General features: G+C 46.2%; 1 protein-coding gene across 1 annotated transcript in view; it reads left to right on the forward strand.

Moving 5' to 3' along the window:
* Nucleotides 1–12969, forward strand: part of rab4b (RAB4B, member RAS oncogene family) — an 81112-nt gene extending 68143 nt beyond the window's left edge. Inside the window, exons 7-8 of the mRNA XM_059950932.1 lie at nt 1515–1675; nt 5605–12969. Of these exons, the coding sequence (XP_059806915.1) occupies nt 1515–1630 (116 nt within the window). The 3' untranslated portion in view covers nt 1631–1675; nt 5605–12969. The remainder of the gene's footprint in view (nt 1–1514; nt 1676–5604) is intronic.
* Nucleotides 12970–13500: the final 531 nt, after the last annotated feature.

Consider the following 13500-nt stretch of genomic DNA (forward strand, 5'->3'; position numbering starts at 1 on the left):
GTATTTGCCTGTACCACAACGCCAGGCAGCACATTCCAGGCATCCACAGCTCTCTGAGTGAAAAGCTTACTCCACACAAAAACGCTTGAACCTATCCCCTCCCACCTTCAATGTATTGGTCATTTCTACCCTGGGAAACAAATACTCTCTGCCCGTTCTATCTATGCCTCTCATAACCTTGTAAAACTCTATCAGATCTCCCATGAGCCTCCGGCGCTCCGGTGAAAATAACCCAAGTTTATCCAGTCTCTCATGGTGGCACATGCCCGCTAAACCAGACAGTATCCTGGTGAACCTCTCCAGCACTTTCTCCAAAACCTCAACATCCTTCCTATAGTGAGGCGACCAGAACTGTACAACATACTCCAGATGTGGCCTAACCAGAGTTTTATAAAGTTGCAACATAACCTCTTGACTTTTGAACTCAAAGCCTCAACTAATAAGAGCAAGCATTCAATAAGCCTTCTTAACCACCTTATCGATCTCTGTAGCCACTTCCAAGGAGCCATGAACCTGGATTCCAAGATCTCTCTGCTCAGCAACACTGTTAAGGATCTTGCCTAGAAGGTAGTCCATTTATGGTATGAGCTGCCAGAGGAAGTGGTTGAGGCAGGTGCAGAAGTCTTAGGCACCCTAGATTTTTTATATTAATTTTATTTTAGATGCTTATTTTTGTCTTCTGCATTAGTGGGTCAGTAGAAAGAACAAGTTTTAGGTGTCCCAAACATTCATTTTCCAAAAACTTGTACATTGTACAAAGCTTTGTACAAAAAAATTGTACAAGGCGTTGGTGAGGCCGAATTTGGAGTATTGTGTGCAGTTCTGGTCACCAAATTATAGGAAAGATGTCAACAAAATAGAGAAAGTAGAGAGGAGATTTACTAGAATGTTACCTGGGTTTCAGCACCTAAGTTACAGAGGAAGGTTGAACAAATTAGGTCTTTATTCTTTGGAGCGTAGAAGGTTGAGGTATTTAAAATTATGAGGAGTATAGGTAGGGTTGACGTGGATAGGCTTTTTCCATTGAGAGTAGGGGAGATTCAAACAAGAGGACATGAGTAGAGAGTTAGGGGGCAAAAGTTTAGAGGTAACACGAGGGGAATTTCTTTACTCAGAGAGTGGTGGCTGTGTGGAACGAGCTTCCAGTAGAAGTGGTAGAGGCAGGATCAATTTTGTCATTTTTTTAAAAATTGGATAGGTATATAGACAGGGAAGGAGTGGAGGGTTATGGGCTGAGTGCAGGTCAGTGGGACTAGGTGAGAGTAAGCGTTCAACATGGACTAGAAGGGCCGAGATGGCCTGTTTCCGTGCTGTAATTGTTATATGGTTAACTTAAATGTTAAAGAGAAATGTTTGTATTTCATTAAAGAAATTAACATATTAAGTAATAGACCACTTTCAAATCATGCCGAATCTCTGCGAACTCCTAAGGAAGTAGAGGGGCAGCCGTAATGCTGGGCGCAGGCTGTGTGACTCCCACAAAATGCAGCTGCCTTCTTGTTGTGAATCTACAGGTGAGCTTGACCCCGAGCGCATGGGCTCAGGCATCCAGTACGGCGACGCCTCGCTACGCCAACTCCGGCAGCCCAGAAGCATGCAGACACAAAACAAGCAGCAGTGTAACTGCTAGGCACGGTGGCCGTGACTCGATGCTGTGGAGCTCATGTAAAAGCAGGTAGGATTCACGGTGTGGTGTCAACACAGAAGGTTTCTGGGGATCTAGTTGTGTTTCTAAGGTGGTGAAAGGTTAAATTAAGGAACCTGGGAGCAAATCAAGAAAAAATGGTGGGGGGGGGGGGCATCACCTTAAAATCAGAGCCATATCGAACCGGGTTGGTGTCAGGAAGCTTTCTTTTCTAATGGTCTTATCGAGGATGTCAATGAATACGGGGAGAAGACAGGAAAATGGGGTTGCGAGGGGTAATAAATCAGCCAGGATGCAATGGCAGAGTAGACTTGATGGGCCCAATGGCTTAATTCTACTCCTGTGTTTTATGGGTAATGGTCCATGGTGTGCTGGAACTCTCTCCCTAGAATAGGGGTTCCCAATGTGCAGTTCGTGGACCCCTCAGTTAGTAGGGGACCCTGGCATTAAAGGAAAGGTTGGGTATCCCACTTTGCTTAGGGGTGAGTTATATCTTCAGTATTGAGATTAATAAGTTTTAAGTGAGACAAAGATACCAAGGTAAATGAATGAAGTCACATAAGGTTTAGCCAAATGAATGGGCACCAAGGGTACTTTACTCAAGGTCTTCTGCAGAGAGAAAGAAGATGAATGCTCTCGAGTCAGTATTGACCGGATTTTCGTCCAGGTCTCAGAGAAAGACATAACAGGAGCTTTCAGTTTCATCTCCGATTTGCATCAACATGTACTGTCCCAACCCTGTAGAGACCTTTACTCTGTATATAACCTGTTCTGGTTCTATCCTGCAAGTGTGTGATGGGCCAGTATGGAGGGCGGAATAAACTATTTTTGGGCTTCCAGCTGCGTACAGGTATTGATTTCAATTGACGTTTCAATGACAAACCTGCCATCTTCATCAGGGATGATGCCTAGGCATATCTAGTCCAGTGGTATTTATACCCCCATAGTCTGTTCCTCCGAATCCAATCAGGTTTCCGCTGTTCCGCTCAGAGCGAGACCATTGTCTTTGTTAAAATTCTTTTCCTCTAGTTTTGTTTCAGTGGTTTCCTTTACCAGGCAGTCACAGAAGCCATTGGTGCAGCACATTAGTTTTGTGCCGTGGAAGCCATTCTGAAAGCAATGTTCTGCTACTGCCAATTTCTCCAGGTAACCCAGATGGATTCACCTCCTGTGCTCCTTGATGGAGGTTTCCACCATGCATCCCTCCGTGTCCAGACAGGACACACGGTGAAAATCCATCTAAAGGAACACAGGAGATGTACCCGTTTGAGTTACCTGGAGAAATGTGTGGTACAGGAAACCATTGAAATAAAACTAAGGAAAAGAATTTTAACAACGAGGAAGGTCTCACTCTAAGTAAGAGCTGGAATTTGATTGTCAACAAGGTGGGACAGCAGAAACCAGATTGGTTAGTCCTCATCCAATCAGTAGAGATTTACAATGGGGGTATAAACACCACCAGACTAGACACGCCCAGGCATCATCCCTGATGAAGATGGCAGAGTTTGTCATCGAAAAAATGGTTACAATCAATATTTGTACCTGGCTGGAAGCCTGAGAAGAGTTTATTTGTTATATACACCAGAAAAGCGCTAGATCTTTTTTCAGTATAGAGTGAGCTTTACCTAATCAGTGATTCTGTCCTGGGAGTGTGTAATGGGACAGTGTAGAGAGAGCTTCACTCTGTATCTAACCCGTGCTGTCCCTGTCCTGGGAGTGTGTGATGGGACAGTGTAGAGGGAGTTTCACTCTGTATCTAACCCGTGCTGTCCCTGACCTGGGAGTGTGTGATGGGACATTGTAGAGGGAGCTTCACTCTGTATCTAACCCGTGCTGTCCCTGTCCTGGGAGTGTGTGATGGGACAGTGTAGAGGGAGCTTCACTCTGTATCTAACCCGTGCTGTCCCTGTCCTGGGAGTGTGTGATGGGACAGTGTAGAGGGAGCTTCACTCTATATCTAACCCGTGCTGTCCCTGTCCTGGGAGTGTGTGATGGGACAGTATAGAGGGAGATTCACTCTGTATCTAACCCGTGCTGTCCCTGTCCTGGGAGTGTGTGATGGGACAGTGTAGAGGGAGCTTCACTCTGTATCTAACCCGTGCTGTCCCTGTCCTGGGAGTGTGTGATGGGACGGTGTAGAGGGAGCTTCACTCTGTATCTAACCCGTGCTGTCCCTGTCCTGGGAGTGTGTGATGGGACAGTGTAGAGGGAGATTCACTCTGTATCTAACCCGTGCTGTCCCTATCCTGGGAGTGTGTGATGTGACAGTGTAGAGAGAGCTTTACTGTTTCTAACTTACGTGCAACTTGATTAGAATGCCATGATTTTGAAATTAGATTTTCCTTCCTCTTTGGGCCTTGATGTAATTTTATTTTATCTTCAGCTTTCTGGCCCCACATTTTTGCTTTAATCTCATTGTTGGATGAATATCTAGAGGAAAATTGTGTTAGTTACGTTTGACTTTTTCTGGAGATGCTTTAGATGCCATTTGTAGCCAGGATGAGTTAATCCCACATAAAATGAAGATGAAATAGGCTTGTCCTGTGGACAGAGATTGAGGAAGATTGGCCTATTCTGGATTCTGGGAGGGGTTGACACTGAGAAATAGTTTCATTTAACTAGCCAGCATATATCTGAGGCATAAAGCACGAAGGATAAAGCACAAAGTGATGGAAATAATCTTCCTGAAAGCTCTTGAACCTTTGAAGTTCTGGGTGCTGAGTTATTGAATATAAAGTAGTTACGAGAAGGTAAACTGTTGAATATCGTTATGATGAGGTAAACGAGTCGATAAGGCCGGGGCAGGTAGATGTTGTGCTTAGGACACTGCCCTCCCACCTGGGAATTAGTCATTGTGTGCTTGGACGATTGAGACAGTAACACGCGAGTTCCCAACCTGCGTTCCACGGACCCCTTACTTAATGGTATCGGTCCGCAGCATAAAAAAGGTTGGGAACTCTTGAAGTGACGCATACCTTTAATGCAGTAAACTACTGGCACTGTGTGGTAAATGGCTCACCCTTGACCTCAGATGAAATTAATGCAGAATATTAAAATAGAACACTCTCACTTGTCACAGCCCTTTGAGGTTTATGGATGTGTACAGGGATATATTTTAATTTAAAGCAAGTATCCCAAGGCGGAAATGGCTATACCTGGTGATTGGAGTAAAGTGTTGGGGAGGGGGCTGTCAGAGGTACCTTTTTACACAGAGTACGCTCTGCCAGGGAAGGTGGTAGAGGCAGTTACCTTAGTGACGCTTATGAAACTCTTAGGTAGGCACATGGATGATAGAAAAGCGGAGGGTTGTGTAGTTGGGAGGGGTGGGATTGATTTTAAAGTAGGTTACAAACCCAGCTTGACATTATTGTCTGAGGTGCCTGTAATGTGTTGTGTCCTATGTTCGTCCAACAGTTGCAAGATCAGTGTAAGGTCATTTAGAACTGATAGTTTGGTAACAACTTCTCGTAGAAGGTAGTGAATCTCTGTAAAGGATTGTGCAGACTATGTCATTTAAAGTGGATGTAGATGAAAGCTGTAGATAAATTTTAAAAAGATAAGGGGATTTATTTATTTATTTATTTATTTATTGCCGCGCAAAATGGGCCCTTCCGGTCGTTCGAGCCATCCAGCCCAGCAGTCTTCTGATTTAACCCTAGCCTGATCACAGGACATTTTACAATGACCAATTAACCTACCAACTGGTACGTCTGTGAACGTACAGACTCCTCGCAGATTATGTCGCAATTGAACTCTGTACTCTGATCTGCAATAGCGTCGCACTAACCACTACCCTTCCATGCCGCCCCACAGTTGAGGCACTGCAGTGCAATTTTACAAAGCACTGTTCAGCACAAAGTCCTGGGCCAAAGGGCCTGTACTGTACTCTGTTCTGTATTCAAGTTGCTTAATCATGTTTGGGAATAACGCCTGGCCTCTCTTTCTCTTCTCTCCGACAGTGCTGCAAGTTGATCGGTTCGATGGAAACCTTACGACCAGGGGGTGAAGCACTGGCCTTGGTTGGTTTATCTGGGGGGTTGGTGCCTTGCCTTGAGGTCTAATGACTCCTTGTACAGTATACCGTGTGTCATCTGCCTGTTCAGTGAGCTATCCTCCCAGTTCTAATGTTTTATATAACTGTATCCCCATTGGTTAGCTTTCCTAGCCACATGACTCCATAGGGTGTAAAGATGAAAAATAATATCCTCTTTTTTTTTCAAAAAGAGACCACACAAAATGTGTTTATGTGTGTGGAATGGTTTAGAGTCTCCCATTTAATTTTTATTTCAGTGAAGGGTAATGCTACTTAAACCCAAGACTATACTGGCAAGCTCTGTGCAATAGGCTTTACCCACCACCCACCATTCTGAGTGTAATTACTAGTCAAATTGGTCAATGTAGATAGACTTACTCCATTCTCACCTAATCGCAACCTGTTGTGCTTCAGCACGAGCAGCACAATAACATTTAATTTAACTTTGTTTGACTATTGCCAGCATAATCAATCCCAAATCTGCGAGGGTAGCACTACTTTTTTTTTTGCACTGGGTGAATTGGTTTCTCGTTCTCTGGTTTTAATCATCAGGGGTGGTGTGCAGCCTGCTGACCCAAAATGCTGTCGCTTGTCCTGACTTTCAAGCCTGCTTCCTCCTTCCCTGATAACCCTGCGTATCTGACAGAGCAAGGGTGTACCCTACCCCCTTCACTCTGTCCTGCATTGCAAGGGTTGGACTTTGAACGGAAGAGATGGCAAGGGCTGTGCAGCCTGCTTCACAGTTCAGGCCGATCGTGACCAAGTGCACTGCCAGTCCTTTGGTTTCCTTGTCACACTTGCCAGTCGTGTGATAAGCTCCCAGTCGTGGTCCTGATGCAGCTATTTGAGGACGGGGGTCCCAGCTTCCCAAGAAATATGAAGGAATTCCTCTAATTTGTGGGCAAGTGTTTAGTGCTCATTGGGTGGGGGGGTGGGGAATGCTGATTCTCTGACAGTTATCTTGAGGATGACCTATCCCTCCCACAGAGTTCACAGCAGGTTATGACTTCAATTTGTGGCTGAATGTGGCAGGGGTTGGGTAGGGTTGTCCAGGTCCTGTTGTGTTCCAATATGAAGGTATATACCACCTACATTCCTGTACTGTCCAGAGTATTGAGGCTGAGCCTCCAAGCCCTCTTCTCCACCACTGGGAACAGTTCCTGGTATGATGATGGACGGCATTCTCAACAAGCAGCCGCCATCCCCTGCAGCTGCCTTTAAAATTGGCAGGCTCTTCACTACCCCACTCACGTACCCCAACGACGACGCTGATGAATAAATCTGAACCCTTCGGTCGTTCAGAGTTGCTGTTCAAGTGGCTTCATCCACCTTGAACATTTCATCTGTGATCCAATATCTGGTTTTATTCTCAGTCTCAGCTGTACATCCCTATCACCCCTCTCCCCACCAAACTCGGAGCAACTGAAGAGCAAGAAGTTTACTGTACTAAGTATTCCTTTCAGGGGTTCCCAATCCACCGACCCCTTGCTTAATGGTAATGCTAAGGCTTAGATTGTGGGAAGAAAACCAAGTTGTTCCTCAGCCAATCCTGCTTCCTACGAATCTCCTGTCCCGTTGCCTTGTTGCATTAGTTGCTGCAGCATTCCCAACCGAATTAGTTTCTGCTGGCACACTCCAAAGATGGGTCTAACCTGCCTATACTTATCAGACGAGTGGAGGGACGTTCCTTGCCACACAACCATTGTCACGAAGACAGATAGATGAGGGCTGCAGGGAGGCTGAAGCAGTTGCTAACAGCAGGCAGTGCCATTTAACATACTAACTCTTCCAGGAGGCAAATTCCTTGAGCCTTAGAGTTGAGTAAACCCTACATGATTGGGTGTTGGCTGTTGCAGCACCCACGATCTGGTATGTGGGCAGAGAGCAAAGCTGAACTTGCACCTTGTGTCCCAAGTTTAAGTAGCCCTGTAGCATTCAATGTCTCTGTTCAGACAGGGTGAATGACCACGGCTAGAGTAGCAGAGTAGTCTTTGACCTTAGAACAGTATCCAGTAAGAAATACCAATGATGGCTAGGGAGAGGGGTTCAGACGATGTATAGACAGCAACCTTTTGTTTATTTCTGTGCTGGTCTGTGAAATGTCCTCACCAGTTCTTGTTCCAGTTGGGCCTTTTGACCACTCCAACCCTGCAACTGCGAAGTAGTCGTTAACTATCTGTGGACACTTCTGAGGGGCTTCTAAAGGGCGGTCGTCTTGTTTTCTCCACTACGCTTTCCCAGGGTTGCTGCACCTCAAATGCAGGAGTTCTGTTCCATCTTAATTTCAACCTAATGTCATCAGAGCATAGGCCTCCATTCACTGTTGGACGGTACAGTATATCCATATGCTACACCTCTGGGAATTGAGTTGTGTTATTTTCATCCTTAGAATTCTTCAGCCTAGTCCAATCCTCACCCTGTCTCCACATGAACCAAAGATCATAGCTGGTCTCAGTTAAGCAACCAAGCCCAAATTAAGAGAATCCCACTTGAGTGAACTGTCCTTGGGGCAAGAAATTTTGCCACACGTGTGTTGGCCAAATCCAGATACAAAGTGTCTTTTCCAAAAGTGGGAAGAATAAGGATTCAGAATGAGCACGGCTGACATAATCTACCTGCACTGTACCTCCCCAGCTCTATCTCACTCCACCTCTCTTGGCCTCTCCCTCCTGCTTCCACCCATCCCCCTCTCATGTTGCTCCCCTCCCTTGTCCGCTCTCTCACACAAGCATCATTTATAATTATCACCAAATGAGATCTTCCCTCAGCAGGCTGACCATCGATCCGCTGCTCCCCTCTGGGACGAGAGAACAGCTTTTGGAATTTATATCAAACTGAGCTAGCACCTTTATAAGTGATGGCTGGAAGTAAGCAAGCAGGAGGTACATATCAGACAGTTGTATATGGACGTCTCCGTATGGTCTATATACCACATCAGTCATAAATGGTATAAATCATATATGCATTCTATCATCCAGTCATGGACTAATACCATTAAGCGAGGAATCCGTGGACCCCAGCTTGGGAACCTCGATCTACTGTATACGAACGCGTTCCATTTCAGTGCCGACACACACCGGGGTTGCGATAATGATTAAAATGTGCAGTTTGGTACTGGCAGTTTATGATGTCGCCTGACGTCGAGTGTGTTAGAGAATGGGTTGACGCGTTTCCTGGGTGGACGCTGTGCCCTCTGCTTCCCGCTGCTAGTTTCCTCACCCGCTGCCTCCCACGCCAACCCTCTCATTAGTGTGAGCAGAGCGCGCTCGGTTTCTGCACTCGTTCACCGAGGAAGCGGCCAGCCCCTGTGGCGACGTTTGAAAGTAGACACTGTCCCTTGAGGAATGGCTGGCGACAGAGCCTCCGGTGCAAGCTCCCCAAGTCGGTCAGTGGCTGCCAGCCGGACCTTGGCCATTGGTGAAACCAGCTGCAGCCTCTGCTTTCGGGACCTAGGCTGATGGGTGGTGGAGCGGCTGCTCTCTCTGACTGAGGGGGAGACTTTCTGACTGCCCCTCATGCTTTTTAACATTACCAACATCACTGATTATGTGCTACATGAAGTTAGTATATTCAAGACCCACCTCCCTCTCCCCAGACCTGGGAGAACTGCTTTTAGCTTCTGATGGTTGATGAGTCACCACGAGGCCCTTTAAAATATCCAGCTGCCTGAAACCCTCCCCTGTGAGGTCATCACATAGAATTGCTAACCTTGTACTCTCAGACAGATGCTAATTGCAGTTGCAATTCATGCCTGAGGAAGCCATGTCATATTTAACACTGTCACCATAGCTGGACACTCCCCTCCCTTCCCCCAAACAACTCTGTAGATAATACATTCCATGCAACCCAGAAAATGTTGTGTTTTCTGTCACACTTTTTTCTCTTGCTTTCTGTATGTCACCTTCTTCCCCGTCCTTGGTCCCGAATAAAAATGCACGCAAAGTCTTACATTTAGTGAACATCCTCCTATTGGACAATAAAGCAGCCTTGTCCGATCCCAAGAAGCGTTTGCAGAGATAAACTGGAACTGTAGTTTCCCTCAACTGATGACACAGTGTTTCATTAACCGATGGAATTTCATCTTAATCTGAAATTACAAATTTAAGTCATTTTAACCTATGTTTTTAAAAAATAACTTTTAAGAGCATCTTATCAATTAATAACTCCCAATATCTCTTAAGAGCATCTTACCAGCAGGTTTCTATTCAGATTTTACTGACTGCATAATTAGTAAATAACCCAGCGTTATTTACTAATTAGCCAGTTAGTCCGGCATAGTTCGGGAAGGAAGTGAAAGGAGTAACTAGTTCAGGGTCTCCAAGGCCAGCTGATTATTTGTGTTGTGTCATGCATTGGGCCATTTACAGACCCAGCGCACTGAATCAAGTGCAGTGCGTCTGTAGCGCACCACTGGGTGACCATCCTGCCACAGTGCAGGTCAGACAGAGCCTCCGGAATTCTCCCACACCATTGCATGAAGACCAGTCAACAACTGCAGTACAATCCTCAGCGGGCCATTGGTATGGTGCAAGGAGTAATTGATGGAGCTGACGGGAGGGTGGGAGACCAGGTTTCGTCACCAAAGTTTACGGGCTGTCTTTGTTTAAATTTGCTCTTGCCCTCATCCCACAAAAGAGAGTTAGCACTCACGTGCTTAGCCAGTTACTGAAGGCTTTGAAATTCAATGATGTAATATCGCTTCTTCTGGAAACTTTTCCTTTTGAATTTCCTTCTGACTTTTTCCCCTCCTGAGGTCTGGTGCACACAGATTCCTCTCACTGCTCTCCCGCATGTGGTGACGTTCAGGTGGTTACCTCAAGATGAGAGAATTACACAAGCCCCCCCCCCCCCCCCGGACAAATGGACTGAATCTAAGTCCGTACTTGTGTCGCCATCATAAGGCTTGAGCTAAAGAACGAAAGCCCATCCATTGCCAGTACCCTTTTCCTCCTGATGTACGGTTGCATTGTTTTAAATAACTTTGTCCGGATGCATCCACAAGGCAGGAATCTCTGATCTGCGCTGTCGGTGGAGCAGAGAGTAGGGACTCCAGAACTTGCGAGGAGGTTTGGATGGAAGGAATATCACAAGAAGGTTGGTGTGATGCCCCCTGTAGTTGGACATCTTGCTGGCTCTCCATATTAACAGCAAGAGTGACTACTTTAGAAGTCTGTGGGTGGGGCCCCTTCCCTCTGACACAGGAGAAGGATGAATGCTTGGATGAGGGAGGAAACACCACAAAACCTTTTTCCATAAAATACAGGAATCTTACCCTGTTACACCATAAACCAGTTGTTCTCCAATCAGCCAGCCCACTCCAACCCCCCCCCCCACCACCTTGATTCCATGGATTTTCCAATAATTTGTCATACATTCTCAGAAACAGGATCCGAAGGCTTTCTTGTGGTCTTCCCTGGAGCTGCTGTTTCTTCTTGCTGGAATTCCAGCAGATTCCCTGACTGCCAGGCTTCAAGACAACCAGTACTATTGTGAGGTAGCTGTTGGCATACTGCTTGATGGGTTCTGTACATTTGGAGCATATCTGTAAATAGGTTTACCTTTTCCTTCCCATTGGTGTTTGCCAGGGTTATTTATTCTTACCTACGTTGTTGTGTTTATTTGCTGCACATCAAAGTGTTTGCACAAAGGAAGTTGGTGAGACCCAGGTTGGTAGCTGGACCTAACTGAGTTCTGTCGTGTTTTAAGGCGGTTGTTTCGCTGGTGTTTTAGCGCCCGTCCATAGTGTTGTTTAAAAAAGGGACTGGTATTCTGTGCTTTGCAGTTCCAGGTGCCTGTGTGCCACACTGCCCTTCAGGGCTGGATGTGCTCCCTAGTGCCTGCACACGTCATGTTGGCCACTGTCCACCCCCCTCTCTCTCTGGTGGATTTAGATGGTGTGTGGGGATAAGAGAGCTAAGAGCAAGCAAGCCCACCTCCCTGGCAAAAACAGCTTGGAGAGAGAGGAGGGGCTCACCATTCCCAAGTGCCTCTTTCCATCTGGCCCTCTGTGTCCATTGGCTGTGGCATGAGTACCACATGACTTGAAGCTTCACTCTGATTGGAAGGATCATCGAGCTGAAGTGCTGTAAGACCAGTGACCCTGGTTCGAAGTTTCAGAGTGCACAACAAGGTCATCTCCAGCCAACTGCATCTCCTCCATGAGTGTCCCTCATTCTTCCCTCACTCCCACCCCTTCAACAGCATCTGCTGTTAGCATTCAGGCTTTCTGATTCCACCTCCCCATCCATGCCAGCTAGAGCTACATATACCTCCATTTCTTTTTTCGTAAACCACATTCACCAAGCAGGGACTCCTGTGTAAAGCGGAGACCATCCTTGCTGACAGGCTCTGGGAATGACTTCCCTGTTTGGCAATCCAATGCCAGGGATGTGCTGAGGGACAGTCTTGTCAAGGCCCTCAATACATCCCTGGGATTGGCTAACAGCGACCTTGAAATTCGACAGAGGGAAGAGGGAGGTTGTTTTCCCAAACTGATCTCGTCCCTCCAAAAAAAGTACAATTCATGAAAGGCGGCATTGAAAGAAAATGAACCACTTTCTTTTGTCCCAGGAGGGCTCAGGGTCCTGAGGCTTAGCCTCCCTGTCCTGGTAAGCGTAGGGTCCACTTGGATCTCCCTAGCATGAATGTCAGAGAGTGAAACTGGGGAAGGTGTGTGGGGCCAAATACAATGACATCCATGTTGAAACATCCTGACACAAGTCTCAAATAAACATCACCCGTTCCTCTTCCTCCCACCTTGGCAAGAACACACCTTTCTGTTCTCAGCTGAAGGTACGAAACCAAAAATCAAACTATTCCCTCCCCCCTGTATTCCTTTCCATCCCGTTCAAGTAAGATTGCAATTGGAATTATTCAGTGAAATGGTGGCTATCTCGACCTATTCTGTGTGTTAATGCCTGACTGTTAAGGGAGTGTCAGTGGAATTAAACGGAGACAGGTTGCTGTGGCCTTGTTAAGGTACGTGATCTACAGAATAATAACCCATTGTGTCTTGTGCCTCTCAGTAAGTGTGTGGAGAGCATACGCACAGAGACTGCACTATAAATCTTTTTTTGAAAAGCACTCGTACTGTGATTTGGGGAAAGATTAAATCTCCACTGATTCCTTGTGTTAAATTGTTTTTTGTTATGATTTTGTGTTTTGTTTTTGCTTATACGTGCATTCATACATGTCTTGCAACTTGTTGCTAACAGCACGTTGCCTCAGATGTACCAGATTCCTGTAACAAAAGTCTTTGATTTCATTAAAACACATTAAAGTTGCATTGGCACTCTGTTGCTGCTTCCTGTTGTTTGGGGCTGGGGCTGTCTTTGGTGTGGGCACGGTTTGTGTACGTGGAGCAACGACTGAGGGGGTGGGGGTATACAGAATCACACCATCTGTAGTTGTTTGTAGGCTAATTGGTCATTGGTCAGTGGCACAGGCCGGAAAAGCTTATTGCACGCTCTATTCCAATAATAACAATAGTAATAACTTGTCACAGTCCTTCCTCATTCCTGGTCCAATTTCTGGAGTTTCCTCCCCAACAGCACAGAGGGAGCACCTAAAATCCTCAATGCCCACAAGACAGGAGCAGAATTAGGCCACTCGGCCCATCAAGTCTGCTCCCATTCATTATCCCTCTCAACCCAATTGTCCTGCCTTCTCCCAGAAACCTTTGATGCCCCGGTTAATCAATAACTCATCAACCTCTGCTTTAAATATACCCAATGACCTGGCCTCCACAACCATCTCTGGCAATGAATTCCACAGGTTCACCAGCCTCTGGCTAAAGAAATTCCTCCTCATCTCTGTTCTGAAT

This window comes from Hypanus sabinus, chromosome 26, assembly GCF_030144855.1.
Source record: "Hypanus sabinus isolate sHypSab1 chromosome 26, sHypSab1.hap1, whole genome shotgun sequence".
NCBI classification, from domain to species: Eukaryota; Metazoa; Chordata; class Chondrichthyes; order Myliobatiformes; family Dasyatidae; genus Hypanus; species Hypanus sabinus.